The 24,097-nt window shown below is 42.6% G+C and overlaps 1 protein-coding gene across 5 annotated transcripts in view; it reads left to right on the top strand.

Moving 5' to 3' along the window:
• Nucleotides 1-23,640, top strand: part of chchd3a (coiled-coil-helix-coiled-coil-helix domain containing 3a) — a 62,387-nt gene extending 38,747 nt beyond the window's left edge. For 3 of the 5 annotated variants that reach the window (XM_068586536.1, XM_068586532.1, XM_068586533.1), the window contains 4 exons: nt 7,087-7,157; nt 19,572-19,707; nt 19,949-19,989; nt 22,950-23,640. In XM_068586536.1, coding sequence (XP_068442637.1) covers nt 7,087-7,157; nt 19,572-19,707; nt 19,949-19,989; nt 22,950-22,959 — 258 coding nt within the window. In that variant the 3' untranslated portion in view covers nt 22,960-23,640. The remainder of the gene's footprint in view (nt 1-7,086; nt 7,158-19,571; nt 19,708-19,948; nt 19,990-22,949) is intronic. The other 2 variants (XM_068586534.1, XM_068586535.1) reach the window with 1 other exon arrangement.
• The last annotated feature ends 457 nt before the right edge of the window (nt 23,641-24,097 follow it).

Genomic DNA, 24,097 nt, shown 5'->3' on the forward strand with positions numbered 1-24,097 from the left:
TAATGCACTGTTTTGTTAGTTCGCATTAGTAGACAGTTATCCTGTTGGGTCAATAAAGCAAATCTTCCTTCCTTCACTGAGGATGCGTTCTTAAGCCAGTGGGTATTGAGTGTTAGTGGACGTCTGTCAGTAATTGGATGTGCAATGGTCTGTACCACTCTGCTTGGGTAGTGGAGAGCGGAGGACGCCATTTGCTGACGTCAAGGCAAGGTGTGCGTTACGTAATGGATCATTTGCCAAGAAAACTACTGCGCCTTTTGAGCGGAAAGCTTGATGAAATATTCTGAGATGTAGGCATGCTCTCTTGTTGCTCTCGAACCTCGCTAATCCAGCCGTATCACTGAGCTTCTCTTTCAATTCGTCAGCTCACGTTGCATTATTACATCTTTGGACAGATCCGCCCTACTGCATCACCCCGTACAGGAGTAAATGTGAGTGCTGATGCTAGAAGCGATGAGTCCCAACTAACACAGGCATTATCGACTTCAGGCACTGACCATCCATCAGTCATGTTGGCCACTGGTCAATATTCCTTAGATCAAAGTGTCAACAAATCAGCTTCACACCTCGGAGAGAGAGGCAGAAGATTGAGAGAGCGTGAATGGAAAGGAAAGAGATACTGTACTGAAGAGAGGAACGAAGGGGGAAAAAAGAAACACTGGAGATTCAACACAATAAAAGACAAGATAGAAAAAGAGATGTGACAGCTGGAGACAAACTAGAATTAAATAGATTCTACCTGAAGGTATCGCAAGAATTATGATGAAGTGACATTTGTGAGAGAGTGAGGATAAGAACAAGACAAAAGTAAAAGGAGGCAGAGTGCTTAAAAGATAAAATGTCACCAAACGATGAAGAACGAGAGTATAAAAGAAAAAGGTTGAAAGAGCACTACAACCCATCACTGAACGGTAAAAGAATAGGTGATTGTGAGGAACGGGGGATGTTTGACAAAGGGGCGGTCTGTGAAAATGAACATTTATGGACTCATGCACCGGAATTAAATTATGATTCATTTATATTTCCAAAGCACCTTATCCTCAAAATAAGCTGTCTTTATTTTTTTATTTTAGTTTTTGTCAGACTTCCTTGCTGAGCCAAAGCTCGGCAGAAGTGGCGTGTACATGTGTGTGTTTTGTGTGATCCTTTTGTGTAACTGGATCAGTAGTGGGCATATTTCATGTTGTCTTACTGTGCAAGCGGCGGGGGGGACTCCATAGGGGGTGCAGTCAGTTTGGACTGTGTTGATAACGCTCCTTTTTCCATGTTCTGGCTCCATTTTGCACTCTTAGCCCCGTATCTCTCCATGTTTTCTTCAACGTGAGCCCGGCAGCACACTAAACTAAGTCACAAGTGACTTGTGCTGTTCCTGCGCACTCTGAAACGCCCGCTTGTTCTACAGTGTACACCTTAAATGAATGAGCTCAATACACACACTGTATTAGACAGTCGAGAGAACACATTTAAAGGAAGATACAAATGCAGACAAGTGTGTATGAAAGTAGACCCTTCCTAGAGGCTACAGTCCAGTTCTACATTATCGATCCTAAGTTGTTCATTAAAGTGTGAATTTGACGGTTCATTTCGAGAGTGACATTTTTGTTTTTAGACATTTCAGGCTTTCAGACTAATCGAACAAAATGAACAAATGTGTAGCGATATTGTGCGCTCCCATAATTACAACATGAAACCCAAACCAACTGATCTACTGTTAACAATAGTAGAAAAAATAACGCAAAGTTTAGTTCAGACTTTTGGATGTAAAAGACAAAAAAAAAAAAAACTTTCGTGGGTGGAAATTTGTTTCTTTTATTGTCCGTTTAAATCAAGGTAAGTTATAACAGACTGTTAATATAAACCGCCTTTGAGACATTTAAAGACCGAACTTTGGGTCCTGTGAAATTGTCACGGGCCTCATCATCACATCATAGCTCATTTAAATATTTATGAGGCATGGTGTGTTAAAAGAAACCGCCCATAGCTGTTCAAAAGCACCGACCACAACTAAGGGAGCGAAAATATCGTATGAACATACATCAAATAAACTCTTAAACCTGCTTAACTTATACATAAGGACAAATATGTGCCCATGAAATAAATCACAACATTGTTGACCAGTTTCAAGAAGCCTACTGGTGGGCGGTGAACAAGCCTCTCGTGGTTTCACTCAGGGTTTTACCTCCAGCTTCATATTATCTCACTTCGCGCTCTTCACCCTCCCTCCGTTCCTCTCAGCATCTTGCACACCAGCACCAAAAGAGAGAGAGGGAGGGAGGGAGAGAGCGAGCGAGCGAGCGAGAGAATATAAGTCTGATATATATTACACGTCTGTTCCAATCCAACATAGCCATTTATCAGAGGGGCTTCCAGTGACAGGCCATCACCAGCTCCGAGGCAGCTCAGCCTGCTGCCTCTGCTGCTGCCGCTCATTGGGGCCACAGCGACCAAATAGCCCCTGAAAACAATATCTATATATTTATTAAATTTTCACTCAATACCTGCCCTGCTGTAAAACAATCTCATATTTAACAATCAACTTGCTCATGTTTTTTTTTTCTTCTTGGTCTTTTTTTATCAACCATGTCTCTTTCCAGCCCGCCCTCCTGGCCACATCTGTCTCTCTATATATCTGTCTTTTTTCAGATTCAGTTTTTTTATTTTATTTTTGCTGTGTTTTTTTATTCACCATGTCTCAATTTCTTTTCTTTTCTCTTCTTTCTTTTTTTATTATTTTTTCCATCTTTCTTTTCGTCTTGTATATCGATGAAATTGGATTTTTCTGCTCTCCTATGGAGGACAATCACTGCAGCAATTGCCATCTCATAGCAAAGCACCACAGCACTGTGAAAGGAAGACATACAGAGGAAAGAGTATTAAAAAAACAGTAATAGCTTGTATCTCTTTCTCTGACTTGGTGTCTTCATCTCCCGCTCAGTTTCTCATTTCGCTCCCTCCCCGATCTTTTGCCCTCTGTCTCTCTCTCTGAAGACTGGAGCTCACATTTTAAGTACATTTTGCTTGTTGGCCAAAAACAGTGAAACAATTCAAAAAATTACAGCCATTGTGTCTTGATGGCCTTGCTGTGGTATTGTACCAGTAAAGACGTTTTTAGAAAGTCTCTCTCTTCACCATGAAGCGATCAATGTAGTCTCTCTGGCTCTGCTAGTTGTATAACTGGAGACACAGTAATCCGTAGTGAAAACATGACAGAGTGCCGCAGTGTTGAATTATTGTGTCTGAGACTGTTCGCTGTTATAGCCGCATGATGGGATTCACGGGGATTTAACGGGAAGTCTTTTCAAGGAATGGTGATTTCACAACAGCAGAGCGGCACATTAGTTTATGTTTAAAAAATAAAAATCCTGCAGCAGTAATGCGCCACAGGCCAAAACAATATTACTGAGATTCAACTTTTGAAGTCTGCTTATAGTTCTCATCTTTAGTGAAAACTCTGTGACGTAGGTGTTTATTCAACTGATGGTTTGTAGGCTGTAGTTATGGGTAGTATGATGTATTGATCAGCATTATAACGAAAAAGGGTTTCTATTTTTCTGTCCCCACAATTGGAAAACATTTGACATTGCTTTGTAAGAAAGGTAATGTCATTAACTAAAAACTAAACTTCATACCTTATCAATTTACGGATTTACGGCCGTAATGAGAAATGTGCTTTTTTGCGCATATTTACTGAAAGTTGGATGAGAAGATTGATAGCACTCTCACGTCTGAACATATTAAGCTTCAGCCGGATAGCATAGCTTAGCACTAATACAGGAAACGGGGGAAGCTGATGGGAAAATCTGTGATGTTGCCAGGCAACCCGTATTTTTTTAGACTCTGATTTTACCGCCGCACAGACTGCACAGATGTTAGCTGTGAGTTAACTAGCAATGGACCAATCTACTTAGTTGCCTTTTTGTGCAACTTTTGCGTCTGATTACATCTTTCCTCTGACTTTACATGCAATCCCCTCCTCAAACAGTCGCCTTGCCTTCTGTCCGAACACATGGTTCGAGATGACTGTGGTCATGTTTAGTTACCTTTTGGCTGAAAATCTGTATGAAGGATCGCCACAATAACCGTTTAACGGCCTCTTTGCTCTCCTTACGAGCGAGTTGCACACAGCAGAAGTCTCATTTACTCTAGCTCTGCAGAACCATAATATTGACCATAGTGGGGTTTCTCCCCATTTCGGCCCTCCTGCTCAGCAGCAGATAAGAGAAAGAAGCCATCAGTATGGGGAGTTATTTGTTTTACTCATTGAAAATGCGAGGCTTTTTCTCTAAATTAAGCAGGATCCTGTGTTTCAGTGCAGTTTCTATCTTCTCCATATCGCTGCAGTGCATTAGCAGTAATGACTTAATTTGTCTGTGACACCCCCCACCAGCATTTTCTTTGGCTCCAGATGAGCTAAAAGAGCCAGTGGAAAGCAAACAGAGTAAATAGGATGAAAATAAATAGAAGTAGACTGCACATGGGGTATACGCAGAACAAGGTTCTTGTCGTGACAGAATTCTGTTCATCCGTTGATGAAGATTTGCTTGACAGCATCTCTCCGCGAGACTAAGAGCAAGGCTATGTTTTGCAGCCCCTCAAAAGATTTTTCCCCTCTCTGGGCGAACAAAAGGTCAGGGCCACTCTCTTAATCAGTTTGGTCAACGGCAGGAAATCACGATTTGACACTACTCAGTAATCACACAAATTGCACCCCTCTTCGCTCGCTCTGGAGGGAGTGAGGGTGTATGTCATTGTTTAAAGCCACCCGGTTATGTGTAGATAATTGTGTGTGTGTGTGTGTGTGTGTGTGTGTGTGTGTGTGTGTGTGTGTGTGTGTGTGTGTTCGTACCTTGTGTGCGCAGGTGTCAGCGTGAATGACCATGCGATGTCTGTGTGTGTGTGTGCAGCTGTGTTGTGAGTGGTCCTGCAGTCATTGTCAAACATGGTCTTTTGCCCTCCAGGTGGATTACGGTGCTGATTAGTGCCAGCTCGGCCATTTGGGGAGGTGTTATTACCTTATACTTGGTATTCCGGACAGACACCAAAATCCTTCTTTTTCTGACTCTTTCTTTCGCTTTCAATGGCTAAATCTCGGCACCCAGGAGAAGTCTTATTCTTGCCTCTTTAGCAGCCCCAAAAATCTCTTCATAGTCTTTTTATCTGTGAATAAGCTTCTCTTTTAAATCCTTTTTCCTTAGCTCTTGACAGTTTCTTTGTCTGCAACAAAAACCACTTGATTCAAGGCCAAGAGGGCGCAGATACAACAGGAGCTTACAAGTTAACTCTTAAACTTTGGGCATACTGCTTTATTGTGTTTTACATGCAAACTAATGTCTGCCTGAGGGACCAGTGCAAGCGGGTAGGTTAAGTATTCAGACCTCTATTTTGTTTCCACATTATGTTGTTTTATATATTTCACGCAGGGACTTTTTTTGTCGGTCACTTACACCCTACAAATGTATCCCTGAATGTGTATCTCGGGCATCTACGGAGAGGTTCATGAATTCATTTTTACTCTTGGGACCCGACCAGCATAAATCATTTCCAATCAATTAAACTCGACACACGTGGATTAGAGACATCTCATGAGAGATCAGAGGGAGAACAATTATCTAATAAATATAATCAAGCAATGTTTTGATCCAGTTTAATAAGTACTATCTATAAAGTATTTATTCTAGATACTATCTACATACCTAAAAACACCTTTGTTATGCTTGTTATTGTTATGGATAGAAGCTTACATGTTCATGTAAAAGAAAGTATAATTTGTTTTAAGTTACATGTGTAACTCCACAGACTGTGAACCAGTAAAAGACTCTTCGTCTATTGCAAACCCTCGGAGTCCATCCAAATGAAGAGGACTCAAATCTGTATCAGACCTTTTGTCAGCGTTGTCATGTCCCATCTTCTTTTAGCTCTGCAACGCACAACTATCGATCTTTTCAGCAGCGCAGTTCATTCCTATTGATCTGCTCTGAACTATGATAAATGTCTTTGCCGCTAGAAGGTTAAGTCCGGGCAGATGGGACCACGATGCTTACATTTGTCACATTTCTAGTGTTTCTGTAATTTATGCACGATGATTTAAGTGTCTGGTGTCCAGTGAATATAAGGTCGATCGGCTGGTTGGTCCGCGATCCTGTGTGCTTTTTGCATGACAAATTCTCAAGGGTAATTGTTCCTCCTTTAACAGTGCAGAGATGGGACTTAACTTGTTTTCAAATTCCATTGTTAACCCTGAAAAGACTAGGAAAGGCAGTGGAAGACATTGCCGTTTTTTCACCTGGATCGAACCTTATACGACTCGCAACCATCTGTCAAACTTAACAATCTCTCAGCATTTGATCATAAATGTGTGTAACAGCCACCGGGGGCTGACAAGGCAGATCTTCCTTGAGTAGTATAAATGGTGGAGGAGCTGTGTTATATAGTCGTGTTTGAGGAGGTAATTCAGGCTGAGGGGTCCTGCGATGGGTTCATTTGCTATGGGTCACTGGGGGATTTTGACTGGTGGTCTGTACGCTGTTGACGAGCGGCCCCCTGACCTTACAGGATTGCTGCCTGTTATTACAGCGGCCGTATGTGAGGGGATAAGCTTCATCGCACACATAAACACACACACCATAATTCACACACTCGCACAGACAGGCACACATACGTGCACGCCCAAAACTAAATAAAACAATGGCAACATTTCCTGCTGTTGCAGATTTCATACCTCCAGGAATATACTTCTAACCTGTAGACATTACATTTCACAAAGCTACGCTTCCATGTTGTGGACAATTCCAAGTGGAATAGACCTGCGCCCCTGGTATCCCTCTCCATAAAGTTTTAATGGAGTTTGAGTGATCTTAGATGAGGCCGAGCCGCGTAGGCTCGGCTGCACAGTAGGCAGGACCGTATCAGATCCGAACTGTTACGAGGTGTCACTGCGCTGAAATGTTTCCCTTTGCCTAAACAGCTTCAACCTGAAAGCAGGGATGATGTGTGATGATGATGATAAATTGGATGGAATTTTATTTTTTTTTATATGAAAGATTGCGATCACATTTCCATGCATTTTTCTCCCCCGTCTCCCTGCAGAGTGCTCAGTTCTACAAGGTCACCACAGAGAACTATCACAAAGCTGCCGACCAAGTGAACGCCAAGTTCAAGTAAGTTGACTCAGTCAATCCAAAGTGGATAAAAGGATTTAAGTCACACAGCAGTTTAAAGTTTAAGCCATTCTTTACATTTACCTCCTTTCATTGTTGCTTTTTTAAAACTGTGTTTCTTTTGTTATACATTGTAGGTATTTATTTTATTATATTGTGTAAGCTCCATGTTTATTATCCATAATGATCCATTTACTGAAGATTAGAAGTCCATATGGACCAGTGAATACACTATTGAATCATGCCAGCCACATTCTAACCGATGTCTTTCAATCAGCATCACATTAGCTCGGTCCATTAGCTGATGTTGATGATGTGGTTCACTGATAAGCCTAATCGCATGTTGACGATATCTGGCGGGGCGTTTCTTGGGTATTTCTTCTGTTATTTCTACTGTCAGGCTTTATCTTCGGCTGGATCTGGTTCAAACAGGATTATCAAATAATTTGTAGTAGTTGTATAACCCATGGGTAGCATTTCCAACACAAAGATAACCTCCGTGCTGCAGAAAGGAAGTACACATTGGCCCTTAAAATATATAGTCCTCTATGTGCGAGTGCTCTGCTACGATATGCTCTAAATGCATGTCACAGCCACACCTTGCAGTAAAAGAATGGTTACTTCATTGAAGACATTAGCAAAGGAGGTAATGATAATAAACATCCAAGCAGTCATGAATGTAGCGCATCTTCGACACATATATGTAACTCAAGAAGATGCAGAATCCCTCCCCACCCGTGTTCCATCTGTCTTCTTAATAGGAGGCCATTACGCTCCATAGTAATGTAGGGAAAGTGGATGAGGAGACTGTAGGAGGTGGGGCAAGAATGGGCCCTAGCTCCGAGCTCTCCTCCAGGGAGGCTAAGCTAATTGTGTTAGCTTGTCATTAGCCAGCGCCAACACTGGGATCATTGTCTCCCTCAGAAATGCTGGAAACTGATTAGCCTAACCCACCGAGGGTTCAACGCTAGACTCGTGGAAGCTGGAGCTGAGACTTCCCAAATCACATTAAAGAAAGAAAAAAAAACACTGGAATAACATTAGTGCCAAATGACAGTGCTAACTGCATGCGAATGTTGGAATAACGTGCGGGGGTAGTCATGTGACACAGGCCTCTGCATGAAGAGCGGTGATTGGCTGATTGGATTATATAGGAGGTGCATTAGCAGGGTTGTGACTGGATTACAATTGAGGGGTGTGTTTGTGTGTGTGTGTGTGTGCGTGCGTGCGTGCGTGCGTGCGCACGCGCGCATGTATGTGTGTGTGTGTCTGTGTGTGTGTTAATAAAATGGCGGGAATCTCTGGTGTTACAAGACAGAGGCAGGGATGCATTGAGGGGATCAGAGCAGAGGGTTAATTGGATTTAATTGGGCGTGTTTGGCCCATCTTTGTTTGTGTGTGAGCTCATGTGTGATGTTTGTATGCCCTCAAATGTTGAACATAAGGTGTGTGCCTTTTCTCAAAGCTCTCTTTCCCTCTCTCTATTATGACAGAGACCCTTCAGAGATAACACACTATCTGTGCCCTCTGTTGAATAATAACAGAATATATATATATATATACTTTTTTTTGTCTCACGCAGGCTTCTGATTTCCTCAAAGTTGAAAATGTCCCCCAGAAATAGAAGACAAAAAGAAAAAAAGCACAGCCGAAGCCTTATCCATACTTGATAGAATTAGCATTTGATATGTTAATGTGAGGATGTTATAAAGTGCATAAGATGACATCTTTCTTATTAAAATATCCTCATTTCCCCACTCTAGTTCATGTCAGTGCCACGGTAAAGGGAGTGATAGTACTCCAGGGATTGATTAGTGTTAGGGCTGATATTAGGCTACGGTTTATTATAGGGACCACAGGATTCTGCCTGTCAGGGTATCTTTATGTGCTTTAGCAAGTTTTAATTAGGGCTGTTGGGGGGTTGGTTTTTACTATGTGATGTAAGATCAGTTGGGAATATGGGGTTCATTCAGATCAGGAAAAGCAGATCTCAAAAATGGAAGGGATTTGGGATGAATGTATGTGTCATAGAAATATGCCGCACCTGTTCTTATTAAAAATCTTTCTGTTGATGCTATGTAATAGCCAACAAGGGAAATAATTATTCTGATTTGAAACCGGATCGGGACAAGACATTCTAAGCAAAAACAAAACCGTTCGATTTAATTACACTAATATGAAAATGTCGCTCCTGTGGCACTGTCGTGAATGTCACTTCAGTATTATTCTTGCCTTTCATGGTGGGTTTACTTCCATTCTGGTGTGTGATTTACATAAGTTAACCAAACAGTTTACAAATAGCCTTCAGCAAGTAGCCAGTGTGCATCATTTCCATTAATGTCAGTGCGATAATTACAATGTTAAAATACCTTTTAAGCGGGAATGGGAGTTTCCCAAGGGAGCTGTGTGCGTGTGCGTTTGCGTGTGTGATTTGCGCGTACGTGTGTGTAGTTTGCGCGTACATGTGCAGTACAGCTGTTCACTGCCGTTCTCCTGCAGTATTCCCACCAGAGGTTTCTGAGAACGATGGAGCTCTCCTAACTGGAGCGCTACTGCATCACTATGACCTCATTACAACACTCACACATGTATATTTATGTGTGTGTGTGTGTGTGTGTGTGTATATATATATATATATATATATATATATATATATATATATATATTCTTTTTCTTCTTCTTCCACACTTTCTCACAATGGTAGTGTGCTAAGCCAGAGCAATACTTATATGAGAATGGATCCATCTCATCTCTAACATGATCCTTCAAAAACAACAACCTTGACAAACAAACATTTTAATATTTATCCCCACAGAATTATGGACACTTGAACAATTGTTGTCTAAAGTGAGGAACAAATACTGCACTACTACTGTAAAAAGGCCCCTTGAGTGTCTGCCATTGTTCCTATGACTCATCAACCTGCTCTCAACGACCCGAGCAAAAGACACTTGTTGTACAGCCGTTGCACATATATGTAAATATACACAGCATGTAACAGATAATGTAATCATGCGGTATGTTGGACACGCACGTACACGTAACACACAAGCTTGTATTCACTCTCCTCGTGACACTGGCTGGAGATAAGAGTTCCCAGTTGCCTGTGAAAAGGAGGCTACTGTATCTCTCCCTGCACCTGATTTATATCCTGCCACTTCTTCTCCACTAGTTGTTTATCCAAGTCTGATGCATTATCACACCGGGCAGCACGGGAAGTGTGACCTGCACGGCACCACATGTATGGAAGAATACATGTGTCTGCATGCTTTTGTGTGTGAAGATGAATGAGTTAGAGTGAGCTCGCATATATGCATGTGGATATCTGCTTTTGTGTGCATATGTGTGCGTGCAGTGTCTCGATGGGCTGCAGTGACCCAATGGGGCTTTAGTATGAAATGCAAGCTGACAGGCATGAAGGAAAATGATAGATGTGAGATTATGCGCAAAGATGGAACCGGGAATGAAAGAACAGTGGCGTTGCCCTAAACCTCCTGTCAGTGCTAACCTTTGGTTGGGCTTCGGGCTTCTTTGTTGAAGCAGGTCACTCTGTGTTTGTCCATGGTCCCTGCAGAATTGAGGTGGGACGGGGGACATCTAATATTGGTGAATGGGTGCACCAGACAAGGCTTTGTAACTGAAGGATTGAGACCATCATCTCTTACGTCTCCATCTCCCTTCTCAGGTCTCAAAAACTTGGGTTTCTCTTAGCTTTCAGCCTCGCTGGTGACATTTGTGATAAGATCATAAAAGACGGTCTATTTTCACCTTTTTGTGTTTGTGACTAAGAGTGTACTTTTGGTCCTCCCCACCTAAACAGTGGGTCATAGAAAATAAAATCTCCTTTTAGTTTGTCACTCCTCTCCTCCCTCAGGCTCCTCACTCCCTATGTCTGTTGTGTGTGTGTGTGTATATATATATATATATATATGTATATATATATATATATATATATATATATATATATATGTATATATATATATATATATATGTATATATATATATATATATATATATGTATATATATATATATATATATGTATATATATATATATATATATGTATATATATATATATATATATATGTATATATATATATATATATATATATGTATATATATATATATATATATGTATATATATATATTAATCTCATTTGAATAAATCTTTTTTTAATTTAATCCAGTCGACAATAACAACAGCCACAGTCCTCACTTTGTGGAATGAGGAGGCGTGGAGCAAAACTTGTTGAATGTAAATGTCTCTTTGTTGTTCTTGATCACGTGCGTGTGCTGCACTGCCGAGGTCAAGAGACGTCTCCTCCATACCATGAGGGAGAAAATAGAGCCCACTCGTCCCTCTTTCAGCCCGTTTTTACCAGAAACATTGTGCAATAAACAACTTCAACGTTTTCTCTCTAACTGCATGAACACAATGTGCAATATTTCCAGCAATCTCCTTTGTAATTAAGTTTCTGTTATGTTCAGTTTTCCGTGCAGCGAAACTGCTACTTTGTTTTAATTATAGTAAACAAAGATTATGTTCAAGTTTAGTCCTGACCGTATCATTTAAGTTTAAGACCACGTTTCAGTCATTTTCTACAAGCCATTAGATTGAATGGGGACACAAAATCAGGAGATGCCGTGCAACCTAATGCAATCCAACACGCGGCGAGGAACACGCAGGAAAGAATTGGAGGACATTTGCGTTTAATTTTTCTTTCCCATGACTGGGGAGGATAAACACGCTGGAGAAGCTCCAGCACGTTCCCTGCTAAATCCACCCTGCTGCTCCAAAATGTAAATAAGGTGTTGAGGCTTTCCAATGTCTTGGCAGCTCTGGTGTTTGTTTAAGTGAATAATACTGACGTCCCAAAATTAATGAAGTAATGATTTATTGATGTTTAATCGCGCCAAGCAGCACTTTTAATTATAAAAAAGAAAATGACAGGAATTCATTCAGTAGGAAAGTTATCGCAAAGTACTTCAGTCGTAGAGGTAGAGGTGTTGTTCTCTGAAGTGTTCCCGCAGGCGAGGCTGCAAAGACGGAGCGGCGCTCTGACCCCTCCGTCAGGTGAGGGTGAACTGCGGATCTGTCGCTAGGCAACCCGGGTGCAGGGACAAGATGGTGGTCAGCTGAAGAGACAGAAGTCAATAACTGCTTTAAAAGCTCTTCTTTCGGCCTTCGCTTCGCTGCGCTGGCTGTAAAAAGCACACGCAATTCTCGGGCACCTGCGTGGACACACACACACACACACACACACACACACACATCCTTTAGAGGCCGATTTAGTGACTTTGCCACTTCGGAAAGGGTTGGGAAACCCACACACGGCTTTTATTGCTTTTCTGTATTCTTTGGGTGTTTTTCATCGAGTGAGAAACGCAGCGACATGAATGATGGGAACAGAAAAGATGTGACAGGTGATGTTTCTTGGATATGCTGTGAACGTCCACCAGCACATTTACCAACCACAAAAGCTCGGATGAACCATTTCGCACAAATGGCTTTCCCTGAACTAGCCAAAGTCTTTCAGCCGTATGCTTCAATTAGTTTTGACCAAACATGCTCGTCTTCCTCCGCTTTGAGGCCGGAGACCAGTCTCGGAGTTGGAGCGTGTTTGAAGAGGGGTCAGAAAGGACACACACTCGTCTTTTCTATTCTTCTTACCCACTCATCCTTTTTTTTTGTCTGACTCGCTGCTCACTTACGAGTTGTGTTTTCTGTCTTAATTCAAATCTCTCTCGCTCACTCCCTCTTTGTTAGCGTCTGCTTTCGCCTTGCTTGCTTGCTCTCTCTCTCTCTCGTTCTCCATTCTTGAGTAGTCTTTTATCCCTCATGCTTTTCTTGACTCTTTCTCACTCTCTCTCTCTCTCTCTCTTAATCTCTTATCCATGCTGATGGATTTCACTGCAGGGGGTCACTCAGGTCTGCTTTTAAAAAGCAGCGTGAGCGAAATGTGTGTCATTTTTCTCCTTAACTGGATCATTTGTATTTATTTGCCCCCCTCAGTACTGACGCCTGCCTTAACTAGAGAGAACATGAGGGCTTTCTAAGGGGGAACCAGCAGCCGCCCCTTAACCCTATTAACCCCTAAGTGGACCCAAATGATGATAAATAGAGAATGTGGTGATTTGGAACTCAATCTGGTGGCAGTCGAGTGTAATCCATACTGTCGATGGAGCTACAGTAAGTGTTGTAGATGGATGTAGGCGAAAGCACAAGGCAGAGATTGAGGAAGATAAATACTGGCAACCTGTGTGAAATCTGACTAAGTCAGACCATAAAGTGGCTTCTACCTGTTTTTGTCAAGCACTTTTTTATGGTAATAGAATGAGAAGTCCATTAGTAAAGTCAGGATTGCTTGCTTGGTTTTTGTTCATGATGAATGCATTTTGATTCCTTCGTCTCTGACTAAAGCCCTGTAAAAGTAGTAGCTCTGAGAAAACAGAGATGGGTCACATACATTCCTTCCTGAGTCATTATGCGGTATTCTTTGATGAACATAGTTATTTTGGAGTCGTGACACCACCATATGTTTGTGTACACACAAACACATTCATATCACTTGCGATATCCTTCCCCCCCGGTGACAGCCATGGCCTTTATGTTTTGGGGTTTTACGGCCGTAAGTCTCTGTCCGCCCATCCTTACTTCCTATTATTGTGAGCGTGATATCTCAAGAACACCTCAAGAGATTTTCTTCAACCTCCACTTGGATGCAAGGATGGACTGATTCGAGTTTGGTGGTCATCAGTCACTGTGACCTCACAAGATACGTTTTTGCCCGTAACACAAGATATAGGACAGAATTAGGTGTTGAAGTGATGACAATTTGGACAGACATGAATGTAAACTGCAACTTGACTGGTTGGTTGAGGCATAGAACCGCGAGGCGGTGATTAAGTTTATCTTATGTTAATTTCTTAAGCTGTTTGCAGCGATTACATATTTATTGCCCATCCACTGCTTGGCTATGATATCATATTATTGGAAGAAAGCTGTGCTCTTGCAGTTGGAGCGAAAAGTTGTCCAGCAATCCTCTGGAGCCGGTTTGTGCAATTGACAATTATTTTAGCAGGGGGCAGTTGATACCCGGGGAATGGGCAATGTGTGTGTGTGTCTGCGCGTTTGCCTGTTCACTTTTCCTGTATGTATCTGTGCTTCTTTGTCTTTGTTCTGACTTTTAATGCGTCTCAAATTATGATAGATGGACGTACATCTTTCCAGATGTGTCTCGCACTTTGCTCAACTATTGAAGCATGTTGTACTCGTAACTGAGATCTATGAATGTCATTTTAGTGCACTCGCTCTACATTGTTACAGCAGATGGTAGTCATGGTCAATATATGTTGGTTTGAAAAATGTAGTGAAACCATTCCCCGCTCTGTCTATTGGCATAACACATGCATATTGTATGAAAATCTCAACATCGATCTCAATATGTCCGATTTGCAGTCAATATGTCCTTTGAAGAATGTATCGTAATATGTCCTCTCCATGGAAATGTGCTGACTTGTGCAGCGAGGGGGGTGGAAAGAAGTTAATGTATTAAATTACACAGGGACACCTTGAGGATGGAGAGGGACAGTGAGAGTGAGCATGTAATCTGTTCTGCCCTATTACATGTTAAATGGGAACACATTCACCCTCTCATATCAGTTCTGCCCCTCCTCTCAGCCTTCTTTTCTGTTCTCTCCTGAGGGAAACTTCACAAAGGAAGTGAGCAGAGAGTTTCAGCGATGTTTTGCGGAGGCTCTTCCTCTGCTTCCCGTACATCTCTTTTCCCCCCATCTTCTTCTCTACGCTTTCTTTTCTGTTCTCCGTCTCGCAAACACACATGGCCCATCTCTGTCGCAGCTTCTCAATGGAGTGTCCCCCCCTGTCCTTTTTATTTCCCCTGCCTTCCTTCACTTTGTGATTTATGTCGCAGAGCAGAGAGACTGTAATGTAGATATCTAAAAACCTGCCTAACTCCACCGTTTCATTCCTATCAATGGATTAAAGCAACAGGGACTTACTGTGTGTGTGTGTGTGTGTGTGTGTGTGTGTGTGTGTGTGTGTGTGTGTGTGTGTGTGTGTGCGTGCATGTGTGGGAGAGAGGGCGGGGGGGCGTGAAGAGAGGAGATTGAGTGTTATCAAGACCTTTACTACACATGGCACGAGGTGAGACCCCTATATGACGGTTTAGATTTACTGTCTCTGGGGTACATTGGTGCACGCACACGTATATAGTGCAAATAATAACCAACTGGCTAGATGTCTCTATTTGTTTCATAGTTTTCCACCACATGTAGTTTTATTAAATATCCCATGAACCTCTGGGGTTTGAGGTGATGAATAAAAGAAGAATAGAGATGGTAAAAGGGAGGAGGGTGGGGGCGGCATTTATTAGCAATGGCTGTTTCTATAACCTGTAGAATAATCTATACGAGAGCAGTGGTGTCACTAAGATTTATATCCCTTTGTCGGTCACAAGATTAATCTACGGGGTCAAGAAATACAGCAAAAACAAAATGTGGCCATAATATAATTCAGTTTTTCTGACTTTTCTGTTTTTAATTCTTCATAGTTTTACATCCTCAACCCCTTTGATTTTTCTTGTTTGGTTCAAACAGTGTGAGAAGAAACATTGCTATTCATGGACATGCACGCTATGATAAGTAGACATTGCTGAAAAAAATGAGGTCAGAAGCAAAAGGTTTGGGAACCACTGGCCAATGCAAAGAGCTCTGTGTGCTCTTCTACCGGCAACAGACACAAATACGTCACATCTTGTCAACCAAAACCTAAATATTACCAAACCAGGGATTAAAAAAAAAAAGTGTTTATTTTTTATTACCATTCAAACATGTCCATGAAAGAGGTTTTGCCTTTGAGTGTGATACAGGCTCGACGCCTCACTGCTCAACTTGAGTTGGATCTGGATGATTCCCATGTTTTTGACTATATTTGTAATTATACCCGAGGATTCGCACAGTGGAAGACTCTAATGTGTTTACACTTTTCAGTGGTTTACTCCTGATAATAGATCTGTCTCGTTCTGAATTCAACATGAAGAATATAGCTCTGTAGGGAGGTATTGTTGGTGCTTTGTAATAAAAAAAGGATCCAAATTTCCCCAAGCTCGCCTAAAACTGAGTAGAATACCTGAATGCATTTCCATAACTTGGCTGAAAGAATTTTGCGATTACCTTCGACAATCTCTCTTCAGATAGTACGTTTTGAAATGACCCCAAGTGTGTTAGATGAGTATACCGTTTACTCAGATGTATTGCATATCACAACTTTATAAACTTCTATATATAACTTTATAGACTTTATATAGTTCTGCTAAAAATGGGTACATTGTATTAATTAAAGGTAATAAAGAGTAATTTTCTATTGGTTATGGTTCATAACGCATTCTTAATGACATGTTGACCCTTTTTTTACATCTGCTCACCCTGCTGCATAGCACTACAGCAGCTTCGCTATCGTAAATGACATGAGGGATCTCAATGTAAAACTGGGGAGGCGGGGTGAGGTCGTTCCCTACCAGCTCTGCGGTTGTGGTTGGCTGCAGGAACTTTATGTTAATCTTAATGATAGATGATGGAGGATGCAGCGTGCCGCCACAGAGTATGTGTGACAGTGTTATTGTCTCCATGATAAACTCAGCCACTGTCTCAGCCCCCTTCCCCACAGAGAGAACCAGAGGAGCAAGCAAAAATAGAAGTACCACTGTCTAGTTCCTCATCAAGAAATGCTCTTCATTTCCCACCCTCCTCCCCCTTATCCCCTCTCTCTCTCTCTCTCTCTCTCTCTCTCTCTCTCTCTCTCTCTCTCCCCCCCCCCCCCCCCTCTCCCTCTCTGAGGCCATTACTGGTGATAAACACTGTGGTTTGTATCAGCAGGATGCACCTGGTATTAACGCTAACGCTTAAAAAAGTAATTAGTGGGTGTATGTGGCTCCTTTCGTCCCAGTAGATGCCCATAGGCGGTGTAATAAATGAGCGCCAGGATCCATAGGAATAGGATGGCAGTGATTTCTGCGAGCACTGCTGTCATCGTTCAGTACCCTGACGCAGAGCAATGGCCTTGTCATGCCTCCTAGCAAATGACTGAATTTCTCCCCAATGGATCCACAAATGCAGAACCGCCTCCACACACCCTGCAGCATAATGTTCCGGACTGCGCCCAAAGTGATAACACCTACCGTGGAATCAACCAAAATCTGAGGGGATGGTTCCACATTTTGAATGAAAACGTGCATTCCCCTTCTTTGTCGAGAGTTAGATGAGCAGATTGACACCACTCTCATGTCTATACAGTGGATATTGAAGTTACAACCAGCAGTCGGTCATATATTTAAATGGCTCCAAAGGTGACAAAGGTGTCCTACCAGCACCTCTAAAACTCTCAAATTAACAACATACATCCAGAAAGCCACCGGGCCCGGCCAAAGAAAAAGGCCCTGCTCTTAGTCTTTGGTTAAGCCACGCTATCTGGAAGTAGCTTCATATTGACCTAACAGACATGAGGGAGGTATCGAGCTTCTCTTTATGAGGCAAGAAAGCAAAAAAGGGTGCCCAAATTGACTATTCTCATTCTTTGTAGTACCCTTCACTATCTTTTGATATAACCGTTGTCACTCTGTTTGGCCTCAGAGCCGTGTCTCTGATGGTGATTGATGGACTGCATTGATTAATAACAGTACTGCTGAAGGTGTGCAGAGCACTGACCTGCACTTACAAGGACAATAGTGTTTTTTTGGGGGGGGCTTCCCCAACAAATATGACCACTGGTGATGCACATATGTGCACATTGCGCACACTGCACCAGCCTCCTGCTGCATTGCACCCTGGGTAATGACCCATGCGACCAATCCCCTGCTTTGTATCCAACGGGTGGTAATTTCTCACTCCGGGGGGCAAATCAAACATCTGATTCTGACTCCAGGGGCTCGGCTTCACCCCCGGTATTCCTTTGAGATCTCCAGAGTTGCTGACGGGCAAAATCTCTTCCACACCCACACGAGCCGTTTAGTGAGGCAGATGGGGTGTCCTGAGCACTGGTGTGAACAAAACGATGACACCGCCATTAGCATAATAGCCCAAGCATGCACATGTGTCGTCGTTATGGATTTTTTATGGGGTGTGGGAAGAGACGGACAAAAGCAGTTAACATTGGGCAAGGCACCAGCTCTGGTGGTACATCCCCCTGCTCAGATGGGCAAAGAAGGATCCAACACTTGCATACATCTGACATTAAAAGTCCCATTTAAATGCACTGAAGTTTACCGTAGCAGCTACTATTAGAAGGGCTAGCATCTGGATCATACCAGCGAAGACGGCAGTACTAAAGCTGTAGCAGACCTCAAGGACAGACTTGGGCGTGCTAAGCTAGTGGTGTGTAGCCCATAACCAGACATATTTGCATTCACAGTCTACAACAACAACCTCCTGGTGGATGCGAGAAGATTGAATTTGCCATTTAGGCCAAACCAAGGTGACAGCTATGCAGTTTGTAAATGGTTGACTCTTTCAGCGTGCTAGTCCTAATCAATGGATGGATTCACTACAATCCAGTCAAGTGATCAATACTCTTTTCCATGAGGTCTTTGTAAAGCCTGTTTTAGATGTAAAACATAAGAACGTCGAGTAATTTAAAAGAAAGTATACTTAGGTTGCCGGTAATTTCAACCTCATCAGTATCATCATTATCATCATCATCACGTCGTAACAACTCCGCCTTATTGCTTGTCTAGATTAAACCAGTACTGTTTTCTTGTTTACTCTGCATTACACATTGATTTTCCGAGTTAGCTTCTCTCCCATGCAGTCCCATAGCACTGACGATTCTCCCTTTTCAGTGGATGAAGCTATTGTGGAAACGTATCGGACACGTGCTATTGTCCTTTTTTTCTTTTTCTTTTTGAAACCCCTCTGACCTCTCTGTCGATGCAATACTCACATCTGCATGGCCGGATTGACCTTTTGACCTTCTTTACAGCGGCTACAGTAATATTGATCGTTGCTTCAGGTGTTTTGGACTGGAATGACAGCAGTAATAGAAAAGGCAGATGGGTGAACACACTCCAGACTGCTGTAGAGCTCAGTGGGCTCTCACAGTGCATTGAGTTACATGACCGTTGATATGGTCTTTTTGCAAACCAGTAACAGTCGGTACCGCTCCTCTTGGTTTTGATACTCATTCTGTCAATACCTCTGCATTGCCCATCCTTACACATTTCCCATGTTGCCTTCATTTTCTGTCCACTTTTCACTCTCACTACTCTTTGTCTACGCTTTTATGCTTTCCCTTAACTCTCATCCCCATCACGCTTTTTCTCAACCTCCACCCTTGTCTCAATTTTAACACCATATTTGTCCCTGTTTTCACACTGTGCTTCTCCCCTTCTCACCCTCGCAGGCGGTATGAGGCGTATCCTGTGTGTGCAGACCTGCAGGGCCAGATCCTCGCATGCTACAAGGAGAACGTTGGAAAAACCCTGAACTGCTCCAACATAGCGGCCCTGTACCTGCAGTGTGTCAACAACAACAAACAGGTGTGTATTTACCAAACTAAGCTTTTATCGTTGGTCATAGCTCATGTGAACATCATTTGATACGCTACACTCGCATCTTCTGCATATGCCTGTGATCTTTATGTGTTTTGCATGCTTGTTGAGTGAAATGAATGAGCATTTCATTGTGTGCATCTGTACCCCTTTGCATGTGAGAAAAATACATAAAACGTAATTTGTATAAACCCTCATAATTAATGTTGTTTTTTCCCCCCCTGAAAAGAATAACAAGTGTGTGCATGCACCCTCACGGACAGATGATATGTAAGTTGTAGCGCCTCCTCATCCGGTGGTGTAGCTTTCATTTGAATCGATGTATTACAAAGTAGCCCCATGTGTGTGTTGGCTACAGAGTACGTCATCGGGCTCATAGATGTGTGTGTGTATGGGAGCTACACTTTAGCAGCCACCCCCTTTTTTAAAAGTCTAAATGAATTAATGTAATATACACGCAGACATACACACTGGCATCCATTTACATGTGCTGGTTCCTGGCTTTTAGACAGGAGAATAGGATGTCCACTTGGCTACTGGCGCCTGAATAAAGCTCACTCTAAGTAGCCGGTTTAGACCTTACGGTCTATTTCCATAATACCTGCTGACACAGGCGTTCCCCTGACTGTCTCTGTGTGTGTTTTAATGTAATAAGACCAAGGGAGTCGCTGCTGCTAGTTGGATAGCATTGTCCTCTCTGTGCTCTCTCCTTTCATTGCCAAGTGCAAATGTTTTTCCGCCATCTGTCTCCCACGGTCACACACTGTATGGTAATAGTAATGTCACTCAGGTTCAGATTAACTTGATTCCTCCTCCCTCACTTTGCAATATGTAACATCACTTGGCTTCAAAAGGCTCAATTTACATTCATAGAGCTTTTCTATTAGATTCTTTTTTTCCTTTTTCTTTTTACAATTGCATTGTTTTGCCGGAAATGAAGGAAACTGAGTTTTGTGTCTCGCTCGCTCTCGTGGGTATTGGTATTAGATCTAAAAGTCAGATGCAGGCAGATTTTTAAGCTATACATCATGTAAATTGCACAATGTTTTATTCATTGCGTGGGTGTGCGCGTGCATTTAAGACAGCTACCTGTAGACTCGGCGAGATGCAGCAACGGTACGTTCATAGGCCGGATGCTGTTATGATCTTGTAAATTGTTTGGAAGCGAGCCTGAGATTATATGTTAATCCGCTTGTGTTTATCACCCTCCGGCAATCACAACACACTCCTGTTCCTCTGCTCTTATCTGTATCAGACTTGCTTTTAAAGTCATTAGGTGCAAAAAGAAGAAGAAAACCGTTCTGTGATAAGGCTTTAAAGGAATATTATGCAGAATTACACAGCCGACAAAATAGGGAGAAGGAATGAAGTCGGATTGATATGAGCTGATGCAGCTTCATGATTAGGATGTTTACACAGCTTTATCAGAGCCAAGCAGGAAGCTGCACTGAGAACAAATGTCAAAGGATGTGACTTTGACCTCTGGTGGTCAGAGGATCCATAAGGCGCCAACAGCCGTCTCTCATCCCTTTGCCCTTTCTGTCAAAGACACTTGCTATCATAGGTCATGCAGTTTTCAAACAGCAAAATCTCTTTCCCCTTTATTTTGTCCTTCCCCTTCAAATCTTAAACTCCACTTAAAACTGCCGCGCCTTGGGTACAGATGGAGAAGATGCCCAAGATGCCATCTCGCTGGGGATACAAACCAAATCCACCAAATCTCAGTTTTACAATATTGACCCCTCGACAGGAGTCAGCAGAGAGAGAGCGAGAGAGAGAGGGGGGGCGCTGTCAGCCGGTTGGCTTTTGTTAATGATAATTAGCGTTTCTATCGCCACAGTCAGTGATAACATTTAAACCCACTTTCAGTCTCTTTTGTGCCCCTTTTGCCCTCCTTCACTCCTTCCATCTACTATCCCTCCATCCCCAGTCACATTCCTAATGCATTCAGCACTTAACAGGTCCAGATAGCAAACAGTGAGGAAGAGGCAGCCGAAGGACAGATAGAGTCTCCGTTTCTTTCTCTCTCTCCCTCTATGAGTAAGAGTTTATCATGGAAGCCCATCTTTCCATCCACTGCTTGCCTCCTCATTCCATATTCTCGCCGCATGGCCGCATCTTGCTCCCTATCTTTTCCTTCCCCACTTCATTTTTTTTTTCTTTTTTTTTTTTTTTTAGACTGACCCTTCCGTCTCCTTTTTACTCTCAAATGGCCAAGATGGATCCCTATTTGTGGTTTCAGAGGGTGTTATGTTTGCAAGCATCGAAAGGAAAAGGGAGCTGGCTCATAGAGCTGTATCTTACGTATTGACATTTCAGTCCAAATAGCTCTTGATGAAGTCTATTTCAATGATTTAATTTGTCCTTTCTATCATTTTGGACGTCAGTGAAACTCGTTTCGAATATATTAGATTTTTGTTTTTTATTGATGCGTTTTGGCCATCTCTCTAATCACTCATTGCAGTAAAGTGAGATCTGCAAACACACATAATGATAAGTCTGTGCTGTAAACCACCACAGCTGTCTCTGTGCAGATACTGACCTGCTCATGAGTTTAGTTTAGGTGGGATTTCTATGAGCTCACTGTGCTCAGAAAAGGAACTATAACACAGTGATCGGATGTTGCACTTGGATACTGTAGATACAATGTTTTCAGAGCCAACAGAAGTGATAAATCTCTTCAAAGTCTGCCTCTTGTTCCAAGAGTGTTGTATAATTGTGTCAATAATCATTTCATGGGCGGATCAAAAGTGGATTCCTTTGCAAAAATGAAAAGAAACTGAGATAGACGTACTGCATCTCATCCAAAGCCCCAATTATTAAGTTGGTCAGTGAGGAAGAAGATATTGTTCTTTCTTTCTTTCCGTCTACATTATCCTCTTCTCCGTGTCCCTTGTTTCTTCTCCGTCTTTTCTTCCTTCCACTCTTCTCTTCGGCAGTGTTCATTCAGTGGCATCAGCTGCAATAGAACAGTTCAAATGGTTATTGACAGGGAGACGGGGAGTGCTGGGGATTTGTGGTTGCACTTATCGCTTACATGGAATCCACTGCCCTCGGGTCTTTTCTCCTCTCCTCCAACTCACTCCACCCTTTTATTGTACTCTCGGGCCTTCCTCTGACTGCCTTGTCTCCTGCGAGGGACATAATATCTTTCTTTTCTGTTTTTCTATTTTTATTTTTCATTTCATATGTCTCTCTAATGCACTTTTCTCTTTGCTTTTTGTCCGCAGAACAAGTTGAGGACCGGGGGTTAAGGAAGAGAGAGGACGAAAGGGAGCGCAATGAAGAGTTTATTGTGTGGGATTACTGATTATCGACCGACCGACAAACCAAAACCGGAGTGGAGGAAGTGAGGAATGAGTCAGCACCAAGACGCACCCCCTCAAAAACCCTTGTGGAGAACCAAACCGGACCAGACTAGAGGCACCGAGCACAGCACCCTGATAGAGAAATAGACACTCCTTCCCCACCTCTCTCACCTTTTGTCTATCTCTCCTGTGAGCACGTAGGGAGGCAGTGACACAGTCTGCCATTTTGGAGAACGAGCAGGGACAGACAGGACCCTGCAGGCCTGAGTTTGGCCCACGAGAAGGACAGTACACATGAACCGGACAAAGCCGCAAGAAGCGTAAGCCGCCTCGGTCAGCAGCCACCTGGACCCATCCTCTCTCACCTCGACTCTGTTAGCAAAATCAAAGTCTATTTTTACCAATAGAAGTCAGTCATATTTTCTTGTCCATAATTCATTGTCCTCCTGCTCCTTATGCACTATCCTGTACACGAATACACACATCTGTTTCGTCTTTGCATCGTGTGAGTTTGAGTTGTGTTAATAATGTAACGATCTGCGTGTTGAGTGTTCATCCAGACCAACACTTGTGACAATGTCTGATCAGAGGAAATAAAAGACGAAACGATGCAGCAACTGTTGTTGAACTTTTTCCTCCATGCATATTCAGTGGGCTCCGACTCTCGTGTGTGTGTGTGTGTGTATTTTATGGTAATTGCATAAGCAAGCATTGTACATCTTTGATGGATGCGCAGCCCTCATGTTGTCACGACGACATTTTGCCAAACGGAGTGAACGAGCCCAAGAGAGGCGGACTGGAGCGCTGGGGTAACATCCGTCCCAGATGTTCTGGTTCATAATCTATCTTTCTCTCTGTTTCTTGAGCCGTCTGTCTTTCTTCATAAAGCTCTGTTGTGTGAATCCTCAGTGCGCTCGAGCTATTCAGTGAAAGAGCAGGGATCTCTCCTTCCTTATCCCCTCATTGTCCCTCTTTCCTTTTACTTATGTACTTCCTTCTGTCTTTCTTTCTCTTCTTTCTTTCCTGAGTGTTTCTTCTCGGCTCAGTCTCCCAGGCTAATGTTGCCTTGG

This window comes from Clinocottus analis, unplaced genomic scaffold, assembly GCF_023055335.1.
Source record: "Clinocottus analis isolate CAN_PGR_092001 unplaced genomic scaffold, fCliAna1.0.p SCAF_20, whole genome shotgun sequence".
Lineage (NCBI taxonomy): Eukaryota > Metazoa > Chordata > Actinopteri > Perciformes > Cottidae > Clinocottus > Clinocottus analis.